The following is a 16,195-nucleotide window of genomic DNA, read 5'->3' on the forward strand; positions in this document are numbered from 1 at the left end:
ATAAAAATAAGGATGCATTAAAAAATAATCCATCATGGTGCCATCAGGGCAAAGGAGTTGAAGAAGCTGTTGCTTGCTCAGTTGGAAATTAATGCTACCTTTGCTGAAACAACACAGCCCTGTATGGGCTCCCCCCATCTTCTGCAGCACAGACTAAAATAGATCACTGTAAATCACCAACAGAGGTGGTTCAAGCCAGCCTACTTAACACTGCCATGTAGTGAGTGCATCTCTACATAGGTTTCACATTCTGGCTAAGTAGTTGGTAATCTCTTGAACTGCTTTAGCTGAAGTGCTTGTGATTGCTTGACTCTTTACTTAATTGCATTATTTTAATTTAGCTTAAATTTGCTTAACTACACAATGGAGGAGATAAGATGGAGTATCTGTGATAACAGTGCCAGACAAAGCTTTCCATGTGGAGAGGATGAACAATTTAACCAGATATTTTATAACTTCTACAGCCATTTCTTGACACTGTGGTATATGCCTCCTTGCCTTGTCCCGTTTGGCAATTACAGCTAGACATTTGCATTGGGACAAAATTGTCCTGGCCATGGCCATGGCCTGCACAGACAGCCAGTCTTATTCCCCTCATTCCATCTCCTGTCAAGCATTATGCAGAATTGTCCTGCATCACCCTTCTTACACTGCCAGGGATGAGTTACCACCTACTTGAGTTTTACCTTTAAATAAAATGAGTGTTGCTCTTCTCTGACTTCTATAATTAACAGTAAAGCATTATGTTGCCATTCATGCCAGTAGTTAGAGACATCATGTTGGACTCATGGCCTTTGCATCTTTTTCTTCTATTATTGATAGAAGACTGCCAGGTTAAAGATTGTGATCCTAACATAATAGGAGCACTTCATGCATGTGTGGAAATGGCAGTTGATAAGAAAAGATGAAGGTGACTGCACAGCACTGTGCTGAAGGAAAAGGGTGATTTATCTTCTCTTTGCAAGTTTCTGCTGGAAATCATTTAACCTTGTCTTAAAGCCCATTTGTTTTTGCAGTCGCAGCAAAGAAACTCCACTGTGTTTATATTCATCTCCATTTTGAAATGTAATTATAAAGGACAATAAGATGGTATTATGTTGGAGATATCTTCAAGAATTTCTCTTATGCACAGTACCTAAATCTCAACAAATTGAGAAAAGCTTAAGAAAGCTCCCCCAGGAACCTTTTCCTGCCAATCCTTGATGAAACTGACAGTCAGCCAAGAGTGAGTTGAGGCAGAGAAGAAAATTGATGTGAACTCATTAAATCAGTTTTTTCTTGATGTCACTAAAACGACAGGGATCATAAACGATGAAGTGTATGGAGTCCAAACAGAACTTAATGAACAGGCAAGTGTTGACAAAACCCAAAACCCAAATGTACTGATGACTTGTGGTTATCTGCAGTGTGAGGTGCAGTGAGGGGAGGGTGACCTCTGAAGTAGCTGTGAATGCTTACTCACAACTTGGCCTACAGAACCATTCATTCTGTGTTAAGTATTATTATGTTTATTTGGAATAAGTAGTATAAGTCTGTAAGTATATGTGTGTCTGTGTTAAGTGCACATTTGGACTGGTATTTAGGTTGATAGTTGTTTTCACAACTGACATTTTTCAGTCAGTGTACAACAGGTGCTTTTTAATGACACTGATGGGGATGGGAAAATCAAAAGTGGGATCTGTTCTTAATTTTGGAGAGCACCAAGAATGAGAAGTCTTTATTCCAATGGTTGGCATATTGCAGACTCAACTCCCTGGAGGAAGCTGCTTACCCATTTGTTCAGAACATGTTCACTTTCTGAGATACCCCTGCAGCAATTATCACTGTACTTATTTACTGGGAGCCCAGTATGGTTATGAATAGGTACAGGAGCTGTCTGAAAAGCAATACTGCCATGGTCAGCAATGAGAAATAGGATCTTTTCACACAGACAGCTGTTTGACTTTGGGTTGTGTGGTGCAACTGGCAGTTCTGAAACCTGCAACCTGTTTATTTAGTTCATAATTCGGGGCCAGTGTAATTCCCACTGACTATCACTGTTGTTTCATTTTGGAGTCCTAATTCATTGTTTCTGTGGGCACAAAAGTATTTCTGGACTCATTTGGTGTTTCAGCGCACTGTAATTTTACATAGTGCAATACTGTTGAGATTGCCAAGCTGTGTCATCTGTTGGGCTCATCACTATTACTTCCTTTTGACCTCCTCTGTGTAATTACACATGGATGACTGACTTGCTGCTGTAAAGATACATAAATGCAACTGGACTTGTTAAATGAAAAACAGACTAAAATTATTCTCTCTGAGGCCAGTGAGAGCCAACAAGGTAGCTGTTTGCTCTCTGCCAGGCAGCCAGAGCCATCTGTCACATGACAATAAGCAAGCACCAATTTCAGAGGTCCATTTGTTTTTGTGACAGTTTTTACAATTTTATGGAAATTGAGCCATTATATAAAGCACAATTTTCCTCAAAAATTGATGTTTTATAGACTTACATCCCTGTTCAGTCATTTAAATTCCTACTTGCATTTTACATGAAGCATAAATACACTGATCCTTTTTTCCCCCAATAACAAAAATCTTCAGAGCATTTTTCTGGATTCTGGCAAGAGGAGGGGTGGTTTTGTTTTTATCCTGTACATGCAAGTCTGTCCGTGTTTGGTACTTAAGGAAAACCTCAAGGTGTGTGAGTTTTATGTGTCCCTGGAAATCAAGTCTGATGGGGCTACAAAGGAACAAATGTTTGGTGCTTTAATATTTAGCTCAAAATCATAGTTCAGAATGAGTTTTCTAACATGATTTTGCTACTCTTTTTATTATTACAAAGGAGTTTTTTGCAATCCGTGTTAATTCTTAATTTAATGCATCCTATTCCTGCTAATTTCTAATTTAACTCATCCTATTCCTGCTTTTCTTGGCATAATAAATCTAACTTATCAAGCCAAGTTGTAGAGATGTGTAATTGTTGGAGTCTTGTGTTTAAGTCCAAATTATGACAAATGTGATCATGAGCCATCTAATTTAGTTTCATCCTCCATGGAAGTTGATCGATGCTCTATAGAGGTTCTGCTCAGGGGCAGTTAGGGATTTCACATACTAGATCAGACTTGAATTGCACAGACAACTTGGACAGCACTGTTCACTCTGCCTTCATCAAGGCATAGTGGGCTTTTATCTTTATGAGGAGCATTTTAAAGCAGGACAAGGAACAATGTCAGGCTGCAGGTATCATTTTTTGGAGGCTGTATACATTAAACTTCAAGTTCCTAACTGAGACTTCTTGGCTGTTCCTAGGGGTTTGCCCAGTTCACCTGAGCATCGCTGCATGGCTGTTCAAGGGTTTGTGTTCTTAGACACAACGGCATTTATTAAATTGGCAATTGCTTGGTTGCTTGCATACTTCTCCTGTATGGTAATTGCCATTTAAAGGTCAGCCCTTTCCAATATGTCACTGGTTCTCCTAATAGCAAGAAGATGAGTTATCAGTGGTAATGATTCTTACCCTTGCAAGAGTGTAAATGTTTGTAATTATTTGAATTGTCAAGGCATGTGTGGTGGGCTGACCTTGGTTGGATGCCAGGTGCCCACCATGCTGCTTTATCACTCCCCAGCTGGAGAGGGGAGAGAAAATAAGATGGAAAACCAGTCATGGTTTGAGATAAGGCAGTTCAATGAAGCAAAAGCGAAGTTTGCATGCACATGAGTGTGTGAATGAAAGATCTCAATTTAGCTGTACTAGATGAACATGAAAAGAACATGTATGTGAAAGTAAAGAAGGTCATCCCTAACCCATGGAGCATGTCAATGAAAGTTTGATAGAGCTCCAAAAAACTTCTGCAGTTAGACTATTTTGTGATTTTACGGGGAGACACAAGGGTTGACAGATGTTGAAATTTGAGGATCTTATTCACAGATTGAATTGTTAGGCCATAAAAGACAGTATCACTGGAAAAAGAGTTATGGGAATCAACATTTAAGAAGTATTGTAAGTTACTTGTCAGAAGGTATTTTAGGAGAAAATCTGATTAGAGAAAGACTATGAAGGATATTTTAACATGAGAGATTCAGAGAATGATTAACTTGAGAGGAAATCTAGATGTGCAGTGAATCTGTGTGTTGTTTTAGTGTTTGTTCATAACTATTTTTAGTTTGCTTTGCTGCACAACAACCAGGAGCCTCTATAACAGCTCCTAAAAGAACAGAAATGTAGGATCTGAACTGTGGTAGTAAAAAAATTCTTCCAGTGGATTTCCCTGTCTCTTTTATAAGGAAGAAGTTACAAGAGACTGCCAGGGTAAGGCGTACCTGAGAGGTGGTGGTCTCACCTGTTCCAGCAAGGGGAGGACAGGGAGCTGATGGGAAGCTGCAGGAAGAGAGATCAAAGGCTTGCAAGTTTTGTGTAAGCTTAGTATGTGGCCCAATTTGGCTAAAGCTGATATTTGGGGCCAGCTGAGATCATTGTTTGGACAGGGTGAAACTGATCTGAAGTACCTCAGAGAGTTGTTGGCATGCAGGTGACAGATGAACCTGTGTTTGCAGATGAGATCATCAGCAGCAGGATGGCAAGTGCTTATTTCCAATGCCATATAGATGCTGGCCTGGCTTCTGAGCATGCATAACTTATCAACGCTGCAGTCCTGTGTGGAAGTCTCCTGTAGCAACTTTGAGCCATGTTTTGCCAGACAGAACTGCAGTTCACTTTTCCTAATAAAGCTGTTGTGGTCAGCTGGTTGTATAATGGATGTAAAGAGGTTGCCCTATCCAGTTCTGTTAAGTCAAATATTTTAAACTTACTTAATGAGGGCGGAACCTGCAATAATGGATATTTTCTGGATTATAGAGACATTTCTGAAAGTGAGCTGAATACAGCACTTGCAATAAAATCAAACCTTAAAAATCAAACAAGACAGAGTACCTTCTGTTCAATAATTACCCTGCAGTTTATGAATCTTCTCTTATGTTCAGACAATGCCCCTTAGAGTTGGTAATTTTAGAACAATCACAGAGCATGCCTCTCTGTGCAAAATGCATGTGCTGAAGGGCAGAGAATAGCCTCAAAGTGAATAGGTGTCAAGAAACATCCAAAATCAATTAACAGTTATCTATCGTGTGGGAGACATTCCTTGTCTGTCTGTGAATTGTCCTCGAGCCAGTGTTGCGCTCAGACTGCCGGGAAACTGGGACGGTTCCAAGTTACCCGCAGGAATGGCTTTGAACTCAGAATAAACCTCCACACACATATACAAATCAGAAGAAAACAAAACACCTCAAATGAAATCGTGGCCTTATCAAAATCAAAAGGTGTTTGTTGACTTCAGTGGAACAAGAATTTTGTCCATAAAGAGGAAAAAAACATTCTTGAACTCTAAAATCAGAGCTAAGCTGTCTGATGTAGTGTGGGGTTGGGGTTTTTTTTGGTCACAGATACCTGCTTGTTTTCACATGTATTTGCAGGATCTGAAGGCCACAAAGTCTTTGTAATTGTGTGTCTGCAATCCCTGACTGCACTGTGCTTGCCAAAGCACACCTGGAACACTCATGCTTTTGTAAGTTTCATTTCTTGTTTTTATGGTCCAGCAGCACTGCTCAGGCCTGTTCAAGTGACTTGGCAATTAGTAACATAAATATAACTTGTCCGACTTGATTTGTTCTTCCCACACACACATTCTGTGTCTCTCTCCAGCTGGAAGCATGTGTAGAGAGAGGAGTAGCAAGGAAGCAATGCTATGAAGGTTTTTATCCTTTTAGAATGAGCTCTCCTACACTATGGAGACCAAAAATAACTTGTGGCCATCCTAGTGAGTGTATGATATATATGTATAAGCACACAGCCTTTGGATATTCCTCTGTTACGCCAGCACATCCTGACCAGAGTAACCATTAATTTTCATTAAACAACCTGTAAATTGGCTGCACTTAGTGCTTTAGAGGGTCCTCTCCCACAGACCTGCTGGGAGCACGTGTAACTAATGTCAGATTAAACACCTCACAGAAGACCACTGCATATATCTGGGATTTTCGTTGCTAGTTTTAGTTGTTTTGCTTTTGTATTTTAGAAAGTTGCTGCCACAGATGTAAAATTGCCCTAATAGCTAGAGTGCTTTCCTGATAAATGGGAGTTCATGTTTAATTTCTCCTACCTGGAGAGCCATGTTGCCAATTGCCTCCCTGCCAATTCCCCATGTTATTCACTCCCTGTGTGGGAGCCATCCAAACCTCCCTGCCTCTCCCCATTCAGTGGAAACCCTGCTGCAGCAACAAAATGTGACACTCACTTGCTTAGAGAAGGGGAGAGGACTACAGGAGAGCCCAGGACCCTGTAGCCTGCTGTGGGGACACTGAGAAAAGGTATTGTGGTCTGTGCTGTCTGGACTGGGAGCTTTCATTGGTTGTGTTAGCAACCTGAGCTCCAGAGAGGAGAGTGAATTTGGGTAACTTCATTCTCAACACGAGGTTTCCATGCCCTTCAGAAGTAGCACTCCCTATGCACTGTGCAGGTGTCTGGGTCCCTGCCTGGGATTCCTCTTTGGGGGCTGATAATTAAATGTCATCATCACAGCCTCCACTTGATAGGCTCCAAATGCTTTATTGGGTCTGGCACTTCAGTACACAAAGGTAAGGCTATGTTACTTTGTAAGAGTGTGCAGGCCTCCAGAAGTGAGAGATCCACCTGATCTGTCATGGGAAATGATGAGTTCATTTATTATAATTCCTCAGGGCAGTGCCAGCTTAGTGTATATGTTTGGAGAGCAATTTATAATTAAATAAATGCTTATATTTAATAAGTCCACAGCCAATGGATCTGTTGGTTTAGTTCACCTGCATGAGTCCCTGGTTGCAGTATTTGCTGGGTTATTGTGCTCCTTTGTTGAGAAGGAATGGCTGCATATTTCTGTCCACATCATCATGAGTTGTGAATAATAAACCAAGTGACATGATTTATTTGATTACTGCAGTGCTTGTGAATAGTTCAGCATTGACAGCCTGGGAGGAAAAGTACCACTGAATGCCCTGGGATAGGCATAAGATGGGTCACAACACTAGAAGGTTTTCCCCTCCAGCCCAGGCATTGTGCCTCATTTCTGAAGTTTCTATCCCATTGACTTATTTGCTGGGCTGTCACATCAACTATAACAATGTTTTTAACACCACTATATTTCTTGACATTTGTTCCTTAAAAAATGGGAATAAGGTCACACTAAGCAGCTGTGAATAGCCATCAACTTTCAGTCACCAGCAGCCTGGATGACATTTGAAACAGTAGCTTTGGTTGGGGATGAAAGGCTCTGTGTCCTACTGACAGTGCCTTCAGCCAGTCAAAGATGGAAGCAGGAATGAGAAGTCTGAGATGCATATTTAAAATTGCAGGAACAGCACTTACTATGAAGACATTATTTGAAAGAGTGTCTAGAGGGCAATAGTTGTGTTCTCAGTTCTTTAATGTTTTTTAGTCTGGAAACTTAATTTTTAGTATTATATTTCATGTCCTACATAGGGTCCCAGTTAGTCCATAGAAAAAATGTATTGCTGATTGTTTTTACTGCAGTATTAGCTGAAGGTACAAGTTCCATTCACAGAAAAGCTTCCATCAAGAGATAAATGATACTTGATTCACAGCATGTGTCAATATTCAAGCAATGCTGACATTGGACCTGAGTGGTAGCTCTGATAAACCAGCCCAAAGCAGCTTCTGCCTTACACATGTGGCTGCTCTCACCCTGTACCAGTGAAGTTGAGCAAGAACTGAGTACCTGTAATTAGCATAATTATATTAAATTTTGATGAAAATGTAGGGAAGCATCGCTTTATGAGGTTAAAAAAAATCTGTGTTTGGGAAAGAGAAAGAAACAGTTTTTGAGAAAGAGGTCTGTTTTTAGGTGTCTTGCTTGTATCTGGGTATACAGTCAAGGTAGTAGTTTCTTGAGCAAATGATGAACATTCCCAGCAGTTGTTTCTTTAAGATGATACTTGAAGCTGAATGGGCTTACAGGACCTTTCTTCAAGCAAGAAAAAGTTTCAAATATAAAGCTTCTTATTTTTGCATTATTTCCCAGTTTACTTCACAGACATCAAGTTAATGGTTCACTTGAAACCTCACCAAAGAAGAGTTTCTTTCTCTTAAAAATGGTGAGAGTGTAGTTTACTGCTGAGGTAATTTCTCTCCATTGTAAATTACAAAATGTGACTTACAACTAATCAGAGAAAGCAGTTCAGCATTATGAAACCAACCTTAACAGAAATAATTTGCCCTTAAGTTTCTATGCTTTCTTGAAATTTGAATTGCAAAAATCACTTCTTAAAGTAAGAATGCAAAACTCCTCCATTTATTTGTGAAGTAAATATTCAAATGGAAATGTTTTACATTATAACTTTTCCTGCACTCATCTTTAGCAGCACCATAATATCTGAATAGTTTTCTGGAATTTTTTGGAAATATCAGTCACTACATATCAACCATGATATTCCTTATGGCTCACCCTTGTTTAAAAGTATTGAGGAGAGGAGAGCTGCTGAATGGTTGTGGGCATAATAAAGAAAAGTAATTTTGAAATTCTTGTTAAATTGCAGTGAGTGTACAACTGAACTGAGATTTAATTACATTTTTAATTAAAGGAATAACTATTGATTATGTCATTGAATCAGTGTTGCAGCCAGCCCTAACAAACAGCAATATTACAAGAGATCATTAAACTAGTCGTTAAAATTCCAAATGAATGAGAACTAGAACTGGTGTGAATAAAAGGTGCAGCAAGGGTGGGTAGAAGAAAAAGATAACAAAGTGAAGAATACATTAATTTCTCAGATTTTGGTGAATGGTCATAATTTAATATAACCTATGGAACAAAAGGAAGATGAAACTGGAACAGGTTTTAAATAGGAAACGTGAGTAAAATTTCATCTTGAAAGTGAACAGTGATTTAGATATTCTTTCTCACAAGCTCCTGTGAAGCAGGATGTAATCTGTTGCATGCAAGAGACCTTCAAATTGCTCAGGGAGCAATCAGATCTACTCATAGTGAGATAAAGAGCAAATAAGAGCCAGTGATCAGAGCATGGGAGTGCTGACAAAACCCATAGGCAGCTGTGGCTGAGCTGGCTCCTGGGTGCTGGCAGCTCACCCTGTATTCAACCTGCAGTTTTCCTGCTAGCACAGAGCTGGTCCCCTCCCAGGCCCATGGAGTGGGTGCCTGGTGGTTGGTAGGAAGCATTTTTGTGGGCACTGGTGAGGAAGAGCTGGGGAAGCCCCAGCCACCCACGTAAATCTGTGCAACCCTGTTTGGTCTGGGCGAGTTCTCTGTGGGCATAGGTGGCACTGCCAACTGGACAGGTTGGTTCTTCTCCAGCACCCCTTGGCTTGGATGAAGCTGGTAGCTGGCACTCTCAAGAAAATGTGTTCTGAATTTGGATTATACCTAATTTAAATGGACAGGAGGCAGCTCATGCTGATCCTTTCCCTCCTTGTGCTTCCACTTTTACTGCTGAAAGGATCTAATTGAAGCATTTTGTTAGCTCTGGGAGTAGCCCCTGTGGATGGATACCATGGGAGCCCATTGCTTGTGGCTGAAATTTGCTCTGCACAGTGAAGTCTAACAGGGAGGTGATGAGATGATCTCATGGGTGTTTCTGTTTTGGTCTTTTACAATTTCTGTGTATATAAAGCCATTTTATTCCTTTTAATTAAAATGCGTTGTATGCACAGAAATGTGTTCTTAACAGTGACACAAGGCATGCTGCAGCATGGGCAGGCTTATAGTCAGACCCTGTGACTCAATTGGACTAAGTTATTGCTTAAAATAGATAATTTTAGAATTAAACCTCTTTCTTCTTTTATAGTTGAGCATATTTTGAATGTTCTCTGTATGACATCATTGACTGTTTTGTGAAGAGACTGTGAAGGTTGCACAAATGTCAGCACCCAAAAGTTAAGATGTAGTAGAATAAGAGATATCTGTAACCTTTTTTTGACCTGATAGTTTCATGGAGCAAGACTCAGTCCTAGTGACCTTCCCTCCCTGTGACCTCTTGGCTTTTTGAAGTGTGCAGGATAAACAAGCGGCATGAATGTGGAAAGCGCAAGGAATGTGGCGGTAGCTGGGGAGCTGCAGGAGTTGCAGGGAAGTGTTTGGTTGAGGCATAACCATTCTTCAGGAACAGAAAGCAATTTCTTGTGATGAAAGTACTTTTCTCTTTGTGTTGCTCCTATTATAAGTGGTAGTGTTCTTACATTCAGAACCCAGATTCCAAAACATTTTCTGTGTCTAGCAGGTAACATATAGAGAAGACTGGATTTCTGAAATACAGACTGAGAGAATCAGATAGAAACCTCAAGAGGGTGAAAAGGTTTAACCACCTGTAATCAGATTTTACCAATGATTTGTGCTTAAGTAATGGCATCACTGGTTTTTTTCCAGCATACAGGATATGTTTTGGTTTATTTCAGGCAGGTGCCTGTTTCCTGTAAGTGCTAAACTACAGGATGTTACAATTATAGATGTAGTGACACTGTTGCTGCAGAATCACTGCTGATAAATTATGGTGGGATGGCAGCTGTAAATACAGCTTCTGTTGTGATTTAAGAGGGAGAGGTGAAGGCGTGCTGCCCAGATGCTGGATCAATGGTAAACAGGGCCAGCCACAGCACGCTAAAGCTTACAAGTCCTTGCCAGATTTTGGGATTAGAAGTCATCATTTCTAGTGTTAACTCCTCCAGTGTCAAAATAATCAGCTGGTTTGGTCCTCCCCTTTTCCCTTCTCTTCAGCCAAGATTTATTTACCTTTGCAAGCAGGAACTGACACACAAACCAGGTTTTTTTTTAGTAATTTATTTGAGATACAAGAGCTTTTCAGCAAGCTGCCAAGTATTCAATGTCTGTTCAAGCTACAGTGCATGAGGCTTCATGTTATGTTCCCTGTGACCTTCCTGTTCACCTGCTTAACCACCAGGAAACGTGTGGCTTTTTGGAGCTCTGTAGTTGTGCTACTTAAGGATGGAGAAACAATAAACCAGTTTTTGTGGATTCATGTAATAAACCACACCAGCAGCAGAATCAGCTATAATCAGGATTCATTTGACACAAAAGGGCAAATAGCTTTGGTCACTCCACACCCTGCTCTGTAGGTGACAGTCCTGTGCAGGCAACACTCCTAATGACTGATGAGGGGCGAGAAAAATTTCCATATGCAGTTGCCAGCTTTGCAGTGATTTTAACCTGGTTTCTCTCAGAGAAACCCCACATGTCCTGATCTGAAGGCTGGTAGAAGCTTGCTTACTTTTTCCCTGAAGAGAGAAATGAAAATAACTTTCTCCCCAAGATATCCCTGGGATTCAGACTAAGTGGGGCTTGTATTTGCATTGATACTAAGGATGAAATCAGGATTGTCAGACTGTGATATGTGAATTTGCGCACATACAGGGACTCAGAACGTGAGTGAGTATTGTTAAATAAACCAAGATATTTTAGATGGTCTCTGCCAAAATTCAGTAAAAGGGACTTTCTCATCAGTCTCTTCAATGTCACATTCCATTTACAATAGTAATAAATGCTGTAACTTGTTTCCTTCTCTTTTATCCCACAAAAATGACAGAGAAGAATCTTTTGCTAAGCCTTTCGTAAAGGTCCTTTCTTTTTGTTCCAGATAACTTCAAACAAGAAGCACTTGGAGAGCCTGAAGAATGATGGCGATGCTCTTATCCAGGCTCTGGAGAGCCTGGTCCAAGCTCCCAGGTGAGTTCCCTCAGGCTTTCAGGAATTTCCAGGGCTGAGAGTGCTTGCCTCCTCTTTTGTCTGCAACGGTGTTCTGTAATTCTGTGCAGTAAGAGCTTCTCAGGTTTCTGTCCCTGGCCCCCCTCCCTGCACTGCTCTCCTCCAAAGTCCTTTCTGTCAGAGCCTGCGGCACGCTTTGATCCCCAGCTGCTGCACAGTCCAGCTCCGTGTGTGTGAGTCGATTCTGTGGATTCTTTTTTCTGAATTTATTATTTTATTCCAAACCTTGGTCCCTCTGTCAGGGGTTCCTGGCAGAGTGGGCTGCATGCACAATGCAACATTTGTGCCCTGTGTTAAGGTGGCTGTGGTTGATGCATTTGAAATCTGATTCCTTTCAAATGTTCAGCTGAAGAACAGAACTGCTTTTGTTTAATACCTGTAGCTTCTGCAGAAGGCACAAGACTTAGGGGAATGCCATGGCCTTCTCTGCAAGAACAGAGGTGCTAGTCCCAACAAATGGGCCAAAGCTTAGCTCATCTCCCATAGACTTTCCCTTATCTAATCCCCCTTGGACATTCAATGAATGAATGAATGAATGGCTGTTCCCTGCCTCTGAAACAAATTTTATGCTTCTGCTGTGGGCTGTTGGCTTTTGCTTCTGGATGAACTAAAATTCATAGAGAAATTGTATTTCCAAGGTCAGTTTTTGAAACACTAAGATAATCTTTGCAGTGCTCTTTGCCTCCCAGATGCAGGCTTTTGGGAAAATTGGCTCCTCAGCATTAAGGCAAAGTACCGTGTTTTGGAAGGAAGGGGCAGATATGGAGAGGAAATGTTGGAATGTGGCAAGTGCAAGGAGGTGCACCCTGAGGACCAGCCAAACCTGTAGAGAGCAGTCAGCATCCCTCTTGCATACTCAGCTGCTGACTCACAGGGTTTTGTATGACACATTAAATTATCTCACTAAAATAAAATGTCAGCTCTCCCCAAGGGAGACACAGGCACCACCACTGAAAATGAGAGTGGGGGAAGACAGGATTTTCCTCTCTTGGAAACAACTTTCACTCTGTTTGTAGCATTTCAGCATTAGATGCACCAGACAGCCCAGTCATTGTCTTTGAGTTCTGCTTTTCTGGCTTCCTCAGTAGTCTGTTGCAGTCTGTATGTTTCTGTATGCAGAAAAACACATGGTACAGAGCCCCAATCCAGAGCACTCACCCTAATTTAACACAAGATGCTCAGTAGATCAAATTCCAACTGATGCTGTTGAGGACTGTTATGATACAGTAAGGTGAGCCAGGTCCCTCTGCTGTGCCAAGCTCCTGCACTGTAACAGCAACAAGAGAGCCCCTGAGAACTCCTGGATTTTCATTTCCCCTCCTCCCCTTCTTTAGGGAACACATGTCCCTATCCATTTGCCTCCAGAGGAGACTGAGAGGGACTGAGCCTGGTTCTTGGGGCTATGATGGACTCAGACATGCATAAATTGGCAACAGGCAGGCAGAGGAAGCCTGGAGTTAGGAAGCTTTGTCAGACTTAGCTGAATGGAGATTTATTTATGGAAGGTATAGATATTCTACCTTCTCCTCACATTTCCTTATGTGGCATTTTTCCCAAAATATTCCTTGTGACCTGATAAACTCGATCTCCTCACCTGTGCTCTGAACCTGGTTAAGGAGCCTCTTTGTATCTCCTGCAGAACTGGAAATATTTTAGAGGCAGCTACAGCTGAGGTCCTGGATCTGAGATAGACTAAACTCCCTCAGGATAGTCTAAACTCCCAGGCCCTTCCACGCACATATTACCACTGGTTTGAATTGAGGAGTGTTTTTGCTTTGCTCATTTCTTACAGACAGGTTTTAATTTCTCCCTCTCCCTGTGTGTCAGAAGGGAAGTGTGTCCAGCCGAGCAGTCGAGTGCTAAGAGAAGGGTGCTGGTTGGATTGAAAGCTGCTTTCAGAGCTCCCCTGCCACCCTCTAGCAGCTATGGATTGCCAACCCTCTCTCAGTGATGCTTCCTGGGCTCGTTGGAACAGGCAGTTTTAAGAATGACATGACCAACCCATTTTGCTTTAGAATCAAATCCATGCTTTAAAATGAGGGATCATGGACATTTATTTTTCAGTAAAGGCAGTTGATAAGATGAGTTTGTTTCAGATAACTGATTTAAACTGCTGCATATTACAGCATTGGCTTATGTAATGTGAACTGATCATTTGGATTTTCTGGTTAGCTCTGTGTTCCCAAAGTGTGGAGTACCAGTAGATATTGTCATTAGCAGCAATAAAGGAAGTTGCAGATTGATCTGCTGATGTGCTTTCTAAGCTAGAGATGAGGGATGGGAGTCCATAAAAAAAACTTTAAAAAACCTAAAAAGACAGGATTCTGTGGACTAGGAGTAATGTGTTAGAGCCTCTGTTCCAATGCTAGGAAAGAAACATGTTTCCAGAAGAAAAAATTAGGCAAAATATATATAATAAAACCTCAGGTGCGGAAGCAAAGGGCCCCAGTGCGGGGCTGTGGTTGGTGGCTCCTCCTTGCAGGAGGTGGGCAACACCTGGAGTGGAAGTGCCTGCCTGTGCAGAGCAGCGCTGCAGGCAGAGGGCTCTGTGTGTGTGTGTGAAAATACATCTTTCTGCCAAGCTGGACTTGTGCATGTGAGGAGTCCTGGGGTGTGTGATAAATTCTATTTGCCTTTTTTCGGAGAGGAGGTTGAGTGAGGTAGCAGTGACTGGGAGTTGGAGCTGAGATTCATTTCTACTCAAGATGTGCTACAGGGCAGAATCACTGGTTAAATGTTACTGCTTAAGAGAAAAGCCAGGTGAAGAGTGCAGTTTAGGGCTACTCAGAATTTTCTAGCATAGGTAAAGGCAAATGTGGAATTTGAAGAAAACATTTTTTTTCTCCTGAGGACATCTAATGAATGTTAATGTTTTTAATTTCTAGCTCTGACGTTGACAGTGCTGTTGCTCCCTTGGCATTTGAAATTCTGAGAGCGGTGGGACATGAAAATATCAAGACGCCCAAGTGAACAATTTTTGACCATCCTTCTGAAATATGCAGGTTGTGTACCTTGTTCAGCACCTTGGTCCTGCAGGAACACCTTCAGATATGCTGAGCATTTAGCAATCTGAGCTGCAGCATTTTCAGAATTTGAGCTGGCTCAGGAAGGGAGGGAAGCTGGTTCAGGGGTGGGGAAGGCGTAGTTTTTTTTTTAAATCCTTGTAAGGATGAATTCTTGGTTACTGCTTTGCTTTGCTGGCATTACATGATGTAGCTCAAATATTTGATAGTTTGAAAGTGTAAATTAAACGAATAGAAGAGTTACTTCACAATATAAAGTGTTTCACTATTTCAAGCTAGTTAAAAATGCTAATTTATCTTTTGGACCAGGTGACTGCCTTGGCTGTTCATCTTAAGGGGTCACCTCATGCTTGTGACTGGCACTAGAAAATACCTTTTTATCAAGACAGACAATATTGTTCACCTCAAGCAACCAGTACCAACCACTGTTATCACACAGAGCCTGTGTGTAGAGCATGTAAGGATAGATGTTACCCGGGTTTCTACTCACAGCCTTGTACTCGCTAGCCCCTCCTTTGTCTAGCACTGCTCAGCTTAAGCTACAAGGGTGGAGTGTTGTTCTCAGCTGCCAACTCCTGGCTGCAGTTGAGAACAGGTGTGGTGATGACCCTGGCTGTTTGTCAAACCCCCAGTAAAAGCTGGTGCCCTAGAAAAGGTTCTCAGTGTGTGTAGAGTTAAATTCTTCTCCACATGTGCTGTGGCTGATGTCAGTTTGTCAGTGCACCCACCAAGCACAGGTGCCTGTGACAGCTGCTGCTACACCCCTGCTCTGACAGCCCCGTTACCCAGAGTATGTGGATGCAAGCAAACAGCCCCGTACAAACAGACTTCACCTTGTGTCTTACAGGAATTGTTTTCTTACATTGCTTTAAATACTGCCATCTTTCAGCTGGAGTTACTAGAAAAAGGGAAGAGTGAAGTGCTGGCTATTATTTGGGGTAGTGTTTTACAGTAAGAGTCAAGGGAACAAAGCTGAATTCCTTGTGTGAGCCCTCTCCCTCTGCAGCAGAAGGGGAAGAAGGCTGGTGTGGCTCCCTTCAGCTCTCAGCATCTTGAGCCAGGAGCCTCTGCAGCAAAGCCTGCTCTGATCTCCTGCTGGCAAACTGCTGCCTGCAGTGGATGTGCCTGGAGTGCTGCTCCCAGAGCTGGTGACAGCTGCACGGTGCACACGTGCAGCCTGCGGCTGAGCCAGCAGCCTCACAACCACTTTGTCCCCTTGCAGTCACACAGGTGCTGCCTCAAGGGAAGCCAGTCACACACAGGTGTTGTCTTGCACAGCAGCTGAACACTGAGGACACCTGAGAAGGGCTTTGAACCAGCTGAGAGCTTGTGAGAAAATGATCTTTCCCTGTCCCTTAGTGCTGAGGGGAGCTGAGGCTGCTCACCCTTAGTGCAGCCCTGAGACGTGGG

General features: G+C 42.0%; 1 protein-coding gene across 1 annotated transcript in view; it reads left to right on the forward strand.

The window, feature by feature from the left end:
• Positions 1-14,868, forward strand: part of ULK4 (unc-51 like kinase 4) — a 211,562-nt gene extending 196,694 nt beyond the window's left edge. Inside the window, exons 36-37 of the mRNA XM_058026927.1 lie at positions 11,635-11,723; positions 14,648-14,868. Of these exons, the coding sequence (XP_057882910.1) occupies positions 11,635-11,723; positions 14,648-14,732 (174 nt within the window). The 3' untranslated portion in view covers positions 14,733-14,868. The remainder of the gene's footprint in view (positions 1-11,634; positions 11,724-14,647) is intronic.
• The last annotated feature ends 1,327 nt before the right edge of the window (positions 14,869-16,195 follow it).

The sequence above is a fragment of the Melospiza georgiana genome, chromosome 1, assembly GCF_028018845.1.
Source record: "Melospiza georgiana isolate bMelGeo1 chromosome 1, bMelGeo1.pri, whole genome shotgun sequence".
Classification (NCBI taxonomy): Eukaryota; Metazoa; Chordata; class Aves; order Passeriformes; family Passerellidae; genus Melospiza; species Melospiza georgiana.